Source organism: Suncus etruscus, chromosome 5 (genome assembly GCF_024139225.1).
Source record: "Suncus etruscus isolate mSunEtr1 chromosome 5, mSunEtr1.pri.cur, whole genome shotgun sequence".
NCBI lineage: Eukaryota > Metazoa > Chordata > Mammalia > Eulipotyphla > Soricidae > Suncus > Suncus etruscus.
The window spans coordinates 114,285,914-114,295,996 of record NC_064852.1 but is presented as its reverse complement, the minus strand read 5'-3'; the positions used below and the strand labels follow the sequence as shown (position 1 = coordinate 114,295,996).

General features: G+C 42.8%; 1 protein-coding gene across 1 annotated transcript in view; it reads left to right on the top strand.

Moving 5' to 3' along the window:
* The first annotated feature begins 6,285 nt into the window (after nucleotides 1–6,285).
* Nucleotides 6,286–10,083, top strand: part of PARD3B (par-3 family cell polarity regulator beta) — a 1,279,582-nt gene continuing 1,275,784 nt past the window's right edge. Inside the window, exon 1 of the mRNA XM_049772907.1 lies at nucleotides 6,286–6,407. Within this exon, the coding sequence (XP_049628864.1) occupies nucleotides 6,288–6,407 (120 nt within the window). The 5' untranslated portion in view covers nucleotides 6,286–6,287. The remainder of the gene's footprint in view (nucleotides 6,408–10,083) is intronic.

Sequence of the window (10,083 nt, the reverse complement as noted above, 5' to 3'; positions counted from 1 at the left end):
ATCATCACCTCTGGTAGCTATAAATTCAAAATCTTTAGCCACCGCTGATCTGAAATTTATGCTGTTTTACATTGAATTACTGGGAAAATGAGAAAATGAAGATAATAGTAGACCACAAGCTGGAAGATCTTGTCCTAATTTTGACTACTCACTGAATTAGTCCTTAGTTTCCTGAATAAGAAAATAAGGTACAAATGATCTTTAAGATTTCATTTGATCTGCAATTCTTTGATTCTCATGCTCTAGACCACAATGTTTCAGACCACAATATTCTAGAATTACTTTTAAGCATTAAATCCAATAATTTGTTGATTGTATAATATAACACAATTTGTGTGTTTGTTTTATTTTTGCTGGGCATATATTTATCATGATATGTGGGCATGGAAATTGATGACAATGATGAGGTGTAGTTTTTAAATATAATTTGGTTTGATGCTTTTAAGAAATCTTTTTAGACCCAGTAAAAATAAGGGATATTCAAATATTTAGTAAATAAAAGGGAGAGAAGGCCAATACTATTTACTTCTTTGGTGTTGTGTGCTTTTCCTGATTATACCTTAAAATATGTAAATATGCAAATAACATTACTTTCTTACTTTACAAAGAAATACTACTGAGCAATGATTTCATAGCTGAAAGAATTTGGTATATGGTTCTATCTAGGTTGGGTCTTTTAGTTCTATATCTAGTACTTCTATCTACTGAAGCAGGTAGATTTTACCTTGTCAACTACATGATCACCAACTCAAAACTTCTCCAAAAGGGACATTAATCATTAACAAGGGCCTTAACTGTGAGTGGCAGCTTAGCTATTCACTTACTAGTACAGAACAGTCTTGATTATTGCTATTGGTCCTCTCTGTCACCAAAACAAGGACCTTCCATTACTCTGGATGGTGCTTATTCTTTATGGCGGACATTGATGAGTCCTAATATGCACCACAGAGGGAATCACATGATAAGGAAAAACAACTAATTCATGATCTTTTTCTTTTCTTTTCTTTTCTTTTCTTTTCTTTTCTTGGGTTATACTTGACCTCTGGTACTAAGGGGCTACTCCAGGGACCATGAAATGTTGGGGGATCAAACCAGGTTCTCCATATGCAGACACGTAATCTATCCCTTTCAATTTTCTTCTCGGCCCTAGGGATCAACTCAATGCAAGATCATGGAAATAGTTTTCTTGTTTTGAATTAGTTATTTATTTTTTATTTTTTTGTTTGTTCTGGGGCACATGTGGCAGTGCTCAGGGCTTATTCCTGGCTTTATACTCAGGGAAACTGATAGTGTTCAGGGACACCATATGAGGTGCCAGGGTTTGAATCCAGGTGTTCTGAGTACAAAGTAAGTGTACAACCTGCTGTATTATCTATCCTGACCCATTTTAATTTGTTTTATGTTTTTTGGGGTGTTGGGGGGTAGGGCACACACAGTGGTGTTCAAAGATTACTCCTGAAAGTCATATAAGATTACTCCTGGTGGGACGATTTGGGATGCCTGGGATGGAAGCTGAGTTAGAAGTAGTATACAAGGCAATCGCCCTACCTGCTGTCTGCACTATACTATCGCTAGACATTAATTTGCTTTGTAAAGAGGGCTTTTTTTTAAATTCAGGGTTTTTTTTTTCTTTTTGCAAGGAAATGCAAATCAAGGTAATATATTAACATCTGTAGAGTAGAATTTAGTGTAAGGAGGTGTGATCTAGCTGAATCATTGCAGAGACTTGAGCCTTATTTATAGAATAAGCATAAATTAGGATCTTTGAAAAATCAGATAATCCACAACACTCCCTCAGGGTGTAAAGCATTGTTCTTTGGGCTTGTATTAGAACTACAGAAATAGTCAACAAAGAAATGATAACAAATAGATGCTCCTAGACTTATAGAAACAAACAAATCTTTTAAGAAGATTCCAGTGTTGCCTGAGTTAAATAGTCCAACCCCCTTGCTTTTGCATAGACAAGGAAAAAATGAAAAAGAAAATTTGTGCTTGTTTTTTTTTCTTTTTTCTTTATAATGTTGCTGAGACCTGCTTTTATAAGGAGTTGAAGAATGTAATCTTTTGTGCTAATTGCTCCAATGGTCTTAGAAAGAATAATATCTCCTATTCAATTCATTTTTGTGATAAATAGTGCCTATTACAACAATTCCTTGAAAGCTGGATGCATTTTCTATTTTTAATAGTGGAAAACATCAGAATGAATAACTAATTAGCTACATATTAAAAAATAGCATTTCCTTCAATATACATCTAAAGGTACCTGACATTTTAGTTATACTTTGAGCAAGACAGAGCAGTTTAATAATGCTGGTCAGTATGATTCTCTGCAAAAAAAAACATTTCCATTGGCTTCAGCAAAGCCTGCTAAGCTGTTGGATGACAAATGGGAAAATATCACACCACAGGCAATATTTACCCATCCAGTAGGCAAAATAGGAAAATGGAATAGGGGCCTAGAATCCTCTAGAGTTACTCAATCAAGGCAAATTATTTATTGTCTTCTGCCCAGGAGATCCCATGGGGCATGAAATATTGATTTAGGAATTTGCTGGGCATGAATGACAGTGTGTTGCAACTATGTTCTTTGATAGAACTTCTTAATATATCATAAATCGTTTCTGTGTAAAACGTGATGAGGCTGAATAACAAATTACATCTAGCTATTTAATACACATGAATGTAAATGCTGAACTCTTTTAGACTATAATTACTCCCTTGGGGCCATTAAAGTTCACTCTATCATATGCAGAACAGCACCCAGCATCATGCACCTCAGTGTCTAACCCCAGTTGGGCTTCCATCTGGCAGGGGGACAAACTTAGGAGTATCCCTCAGACCTGAGAACCCTCTGGAAGTGGAATTTGGAGAGTCTGTTTAAATGGTTCACAGGGGCCTTCTCAAATCCTGGGTACGGGGGAAGAGATTTAGAGAAGGGGGTGAAGAGAAACTGTGTGGTGTGAAAAAGAGCAGGAGCTATTCATTGTTTAAGCCAAGGGTCTGCAAACTACATTCCCCCATGGCACATGCATCCTGCTGAGGACATTTATCTGGCTTGCCAGGTATTTTTTTTTTTTTTTTTACCACTGCTGCCTGTCCTGCTTAGCTGCCAACTCGACACAGTTCACAATGCACATGTGTGGGATGTGGGCTGCACTCTCCAACTCCCCTTCTTCTTTCTGTCTCTCAACTTCTCCTCTTAGTCTCAGGCATGAGTCCTCAAACAGGCCATAGGCCACTATTGTTCATTGTTGTTTTTTGAAACTGTAGTCTGGTCCTCCAACAGTCTGAGGAACAGTGAATTAGCCCCCAGTTTTAAATAAGTTTGAGGACCCCTGAGAAGTGAGTCTGGACCAACCATGAAGGAAATAAAAATAAATGAATGAAAACAAGGCAACATGCAACATTATCACAACAGTTAAACTTCATCATGACTGTTCCATTCTAGAATTCAATCCCAGAATTCTATCCCAAAATTCAATGTATAGATCGCCTGTTGATATAGAGGATCAATATTTGTTCCTGTATTTGCTTCACTCATTACTTCTGTAGGATCAACTGAGTACATGCCCTACAGACTCTGAGACCAGAGCTTCTAATAAGCTCTATAGTCGCAGGGACTCTAGAATCTTCCCTATAGACTCTGGGATCAAGTTTCTAAGAACTTGGTATGGCCTCGGGCTCTCATCTCTTAAAGATGACTAAGAAAAAACAATCTATCTTATATTTGGAGTAAAGTGAAGTATTGATACTAATATATGTCCCTATATCCAATATTATAGGCATTACATATCTACCTTATAAAGAAATTCGCCTGGGGCCGGAGAGATAGCATAAAGGTAGTGTGTTTGCCTTGCATGCAGAAGGACGGTGGTTTGAGTCCTGGCATCCCATATGGTCCCCTGAGCCTGCCAGAAGCGATTTCTGACCATAGAGCCAGGAGTAATCCCTGAGTACTGCCGGGTGTGACCCAAAACCCAAACCCCCCCAAAAAAAACAAAATAAAAATATTCACCCAAAACAGTGCTTGGCATACATATCGTGCATGTTTAATAGGATTATCAAATTCACATTTCATAGTTTCTCTAACTTTTGTTAACCCCGAGGCTTGTCTTTATCACAATGAATGCCCTGGATTGTCCGGATACTATATTATATTTTTAGGGTAGTGAAATGTTCTTTGTGATCAGTGTTCTGTCCACCCTGTTGTCAGAGGTTATGGTTTAGTAGTCTTTGTGATGAACCAAGATGGATCAATTATTGTGACATTTATCTTGTCAGGGGAAGGAAGGTGACTAAGACTTTTGTCTACAAGTGCTCAACAGAAAAGTAAAAATTTTGTTGAGCTTTGAGAGACCCAGAAGGTGTGAGGGTGTGGAAGGTGTGAAAGGCTTGTTTGGAAGCCTGGAGCTTGATGTAGACATCTTCATCTCCTTTTTAGAAATCTTGCCTGAAATGGAAGACACCCAGGGGCTTGAATGGAACGTGGTACTCTGAGGACATCATCAGAGTTTCTGAGTTAAATCTTGCCTCAAAGGAATACTTTCTGGTTCTTCAGAGTTTATGTGAAAGAAATTGTCTTCGATTTATTCAAATGGCTTTTCATTGGATTTGCATGCCAATGATACTGTCACGTATACACATTTTTCATTCCCAAATCAACTTGTTCTGCATGGTCTGTTTTGATGTCATTGATCTGCAAGACTCTAGACATCGAAGACAAACAAGGGAAAGATGATCCAGGGGCTAAGGTACTTGCCTTGCATACCCAGACTCAATATGACATGATTTGTGACCGTGGAATAATCCCTGAGCATCACTGCATGTGACTCAAAAACCAAAACAAAACCCTTCTAAATATGTATTTATTGCATGTTTGAATTTGTGGGGAAAAACACACACAAAAAAAACCTCTCATAAGCCCATAAATTTAATCTCCTTTGCATTATCATATAGTTGTAGGCAACTCAAGTACAATTTAAGTGGATTTTTGAGAGAGGAACAAATCTTTCTGTAGTAAAACACATGATATGTCTCCAAGGACCTGGTTGGATGAGTTACTAGATTGCTAAGAAAACTGCGTGGGAGACCAGAGAGTTCAGGACAAAAAAAAAAAGAAAAGAAATTCCCTTCCACATGACTAACCCCATAGTGAGTTCAGGCCGTCCAGAAGAGACTCCATTTTTCATGCACACAGTGTGGGGGAAAAATCCTTAACCGTACACGATTCACACACACACACACACACACACACACACACACACACACACACACACACACACTCACACGGGGGGGGGAATCCTTAACCGTACACGATTCACACACACACACACACACACACACACACACACACACACACACACACACACACACACACACACACTCCATTTCACCTGCTTATGGATAGACACCTGCCAAAGGGCCATAGCAAGCTCCAGAGGGCAGAAAGGATGTGCTTAAGTTGCTCCCAGGTCTCTGGGCCAACGAGGCAACCCTGCACCAGTGCGCCCTCACACCTAGGAATTTTTTTTTTTTTTTACGGGTCGTGTCGAGAAGCACCTGCTCCCCGCATCTCTGCCTGAAATCCTGGATGCCCCGCTTGCAGTTTAAGCCTGTAGCCGCAGCCTCCCAGCTAGTCCCTCGAGCGCTTTCCAAGATCCGGTTTCCCAGTCCCCGTGGGGAGCTCAGGTCCCGTTCCCATTCCTCCGAGGGCTGAGTGTGTGCAGCGCGGGCCTTCGAGAAGCAGAGGTGCCCGATGCCCTGCAGCACGGTTCACCCCGGTGCCCCCAATCCGGCCAGAGCCTCGCCAGGCGCGGCGGGGTCCCCGCAGGCACAGCCGCGGCCCCTTTAAGAGCCGGGCCGGGCCGGGGCGGCCCGAGCGGGGCGCGCTGAGTTGGGGCTCCGGCTCCAAAGTTTCCTCCCAACTCGGGCCCCGCGCGCAGCCGCCGCCGCCGCCCACTCCAGCCCCGGGCCTGGGGCCGGGGCGGGCCGAGCCAGGCCGGGCCGGCAGTGGCGATCGGGAGGGCGCCGAGCCGGGGCCTGGGCTGCGCTGAAGACGCCGCGCCCCGCGCGCCGGCCACCTGGGGTGCAGCCCCGCGCGCGGCCGTCCGGTCCCCCCGCTCGTGGCCCAGGCCCTGGGGTGCAGGGGGGCTGTGCTGACCGAGCCTCCCCGGTACCAGGTTTGCCGCCGAGGAGCCCGGGGCCCCTCGTAGGTGTGGCTCGAGCCCCACCACTTCCCGGGCCAGACACCTGTTGGGCCGCGCGGGGCGCAGGGGCCGGCGCCCAGCATGAAAGTGACCGTGTGCTTCGGCCCGACGGGCATCGTGGTGCCCTGCAAGCAGGGGCAGCTGCGGGTCGGCGAGCTCACGCAGCAGGCGCTGCAGCGGTACCTGAAGGCGCGGGAGAAGGTGAGAGCGGCCGGGGATGGGGGACACGCGGATGGGGCGTGCCCGGGGGAGGTCCGAGAAGCACCTGTCGGGGTCTCCCCGCGACCCCACCCCCGCAGAACCGGCTAGCCACACCCTGGGGGCTGCGGGACGCCCAGCCTGGTTCTTGAGTCTGCTGCACTGGGCCTCTGCTCAGAGAAAAGACAACACAGGCTCTGGTCCCCTTGCCACCTCGCGGGTGGGCCAGCCTGTCGCAGATGCAGCCTGAGAATCTCGGGGGGTGGGGGCTCGGTGGATACGCATGATCAGGCTGGCGCCCCACTCAGAGCCCACCGCCCGGGGGCTCCTCATGGACATCCTAGGGCAGCTCCTAGGAGATAAGGGAGCAGCATCCTGGGAGCTGCAGAAACGCTGCATTCAAAGTCCTGGAGTCAAAGTGCTAGCTCTGGTCCTGGGTGTTAGGAAGTTGGGGCCACAGTTGGTGGGCAGAATGACCCCCCCACGCACACAAATGACAGCTGGTGGGGCTTTTGGAATGGCAGCTCCCTAAGGGACTCAGGGTTCAGTGCCTTAGGCTGGACCTTTGGGTAGAAGGATGCTGTTTGCTGTCACCCCACCCGGTAGTCTTCTTATCTGGGAGTGTTCCCAGTTCCATGCCACGCATCCTAGGGGTGTCCTCCACGTGCTCTGAGTTCCCCATCTCGCCCTGTGATTTCTGCAATGACCACATGCTCTGTCTGGCCTTTGCTCCCCAAGGCCAGGGAGAGAGACAATGGAGTGAAACTCAGAAAGAATGTTTCTAAGTGTGCAGACATGTAGTCCATGTACCTTCAGAAGACTAAGCAGCTCACCAAAACTAGGAGCAAAGTTGTGGGTGACTTTGATGACTCAAGGGAATCCTTATGAGGTTTGAGACCCATCTAGGGGTGTACAGGGATCAGTCCTGACTGGCTCCAGGTGATGTGCAGAAGAAGATCATACGCACTGACTGAGGTCAAACAGGGTCACACGCTTTACTTACCTCCTGTATTCTGATTCTTCGACTCCAACTTTAAGTGGAGGAATTTATTCACTGAATCCTTAAACTGAACATTTTCTATGACCCACAGCCTCTTTGAGCAGGTCAACTCACTAATTTTTTTTTGGGGGGGGGCACACCCGGTGACGCTCAGGGGTTATTCCTGGTTATGCGCTCAGAAATCGCTCCTGGCTTGGGATGCCGGGGGATAGAACCGTGGTCAGTACTAGGCTAGTGTGGGCAAGGCAGACACCTCACTGCTCTTTGCCACTGCTCCGGCCCCAAGTTACTAATTCTTATTAGACAGGCCCATAGTTCTCTTACCCAATAGTCTTTCATGTTACATTACACTAAATTCTCAAAAATCTCAACAAAAAAATCCGAACAATGTTATTCTAGCCAAATTATTAAATAGGTCTTATTGGAGTGTCATTCTGATATATTTTTCTATTTCACTCATTAAAAATAGTTTTTTTCTGAAATGTTATCTATAATTTATTGCCTGGAGCCGTTCAGATTGTGTTACATGCTTACATACAATATAGAACAAACTTGATGATATTTAATGCATTGTAATTTGCTCTTAAAAAGTGTTAAGGAACTATTGATATTCTGTAATGAAATCATAATTTATAATATCACAGGACCAAAAAATAATTGTATTGATCAGTTTATTCTTATTACCAGACATTACATTTTTCTGTGTTTACATTTATATATTAGTTAGTGTGACATTTAAAGGTCAGCCGTGGCGTATAAATTCTCCCTTCTTTCGCTTTTAAAATCTCAATTTAATAAGTGGCAAGTAATATTTTTCCCTTCCCCAAATTTTTCTCTCATGCTTCCATTTTAACTAATATTGTAATTATAATGAGGCTTAACTGATATTAAATGGTATTCCTAATGGAACAAAATGTCAATATATACTCTGACAAATTTCATACTCACATCTATCAAATTCACAAAATAATGAGAAAATATCAGAAATGTCAGAATTCAATTTGAGAAATAATTTGTCATAGATTTCTACTACCTCAGTGGAAGATATCTAAAAGACTGTTCATCTGGACAGCAATGTTTTTATCCCCACATTTAAAATAATAATAACATAACTTCTGACATGGATTTTGCTTACTCTGTCCAAATACTTTTTAGATTTGTAGATATTTAGTGATTTTCTCTATGAGGTAGTATAGGTCTGATTATTCCCATTTTACAGAATGGGGAAATAAAAAGGATAGAGATGTTACTACTTGGTAAATGTAGAAATTGAGATTTAAACCCAGATCAGTTTCCAAAGTCTTTTTCTCAGCCATCACAGTACTTTTCGGTTATTTTGCATTGAATGTAGCCATCTTATTTTTTGATATTTCTAAAAGACAATTCTATTTACAGAGCAATACCATAACAATAACCTGAAGACAGCTGTCATTGTTTTATACAGAACTGCCTGTTATAAAGGGGAAAAAAATCTAAGTTTTTGAGAAAAATATTATAGGATTTACCTATCAAGTATGAAAAATTTATCCTAGTCTAATAGCTGATAGAAAAATGGGAGCAATCTCTCAGACATCCAGGTAGAGTATGTTGTAAAGAGGCACATTTCATTATAGACCTGAGTGTAAATTAAGCCTCTTTCTTCTGGGGACCTGAATAATTTAGAGGAGACAAAGTCAGGTTTCAAGATTGAAGATAGAGGGGACGTTTGGCAAGTTTATGGGGCAAGTGGAGGCCAAGGAAGCCATTTTGGATTTGGGAGGTCAGCCAGAAGCAGAAAGAAAGGAGAATGGTATGTGTGGAATGTGGGGAACCAGCTGAGTCAGCAACAGATAAGGCAGGAAGTAGATCATTCCTGCAGAAAATGGGGGAGTCTAAAGAGACAGGCTTTAATTATGTTCTGAAATTGGAATTGGGAGCTACCTACCACCTCCCACTAGTCTGCCATTTGATGAACTCTATTGGGGAGGTGAATTGACTAAGGGGCTAGAATTAGGGAATCACTTGTCTTTGGATCCTGCTACTTTATCAGTGTCCTAGGCTCTAAATTCAATTTAGTTAAGCAGTTAGTTGAGGGGAGATTGTCTTCTTAAGGAGTCAAGGTGGGGATCAGTGAGTAATTAGTTAAATTTATCATCAAAATTACATGTCACAGGTGAATGGATAATTGAACCATATCCTGCAGGGGCTTTCAACCCTGTGTGCTCATTATTTCTTTCAACATGTACCGTTTTAAATAATACAAGTTTCCCTGTCTCTTTTTCCAGGATTCTCATTCCTTGTTCTCTGGTTTGGATCCTGGGTATAGTCATTAACAAGCATTCAACTTGGTTCTAAGACCCTGTCATAGTTAAGAACCATGGATCTAAGTGGGACAATCCTTTGGTGTTACTCAAATCATTTGCTATGTAATTTTTTGATGACGAATAGTGTGTCTTAGATATCTAGATAAAAACCTGTCAGTTTGTAAATATCGTTCTACTTTTACCGGGAATGAATTCTCACTAAGGTACTTTAGTAGTTTCAATTGATCATTGTTATGTATGCAGTATGTGTAATTATGGTAGATCTATAGGATGAAGAGGACAGAAGGAATTGGTGAGGGAAGGGGGGAGATTGGTGTGAATAAAGAAAAGATTGCTTGCTAATGATAGTGCAGTCTGTGTTCAGGATGTGAATGAA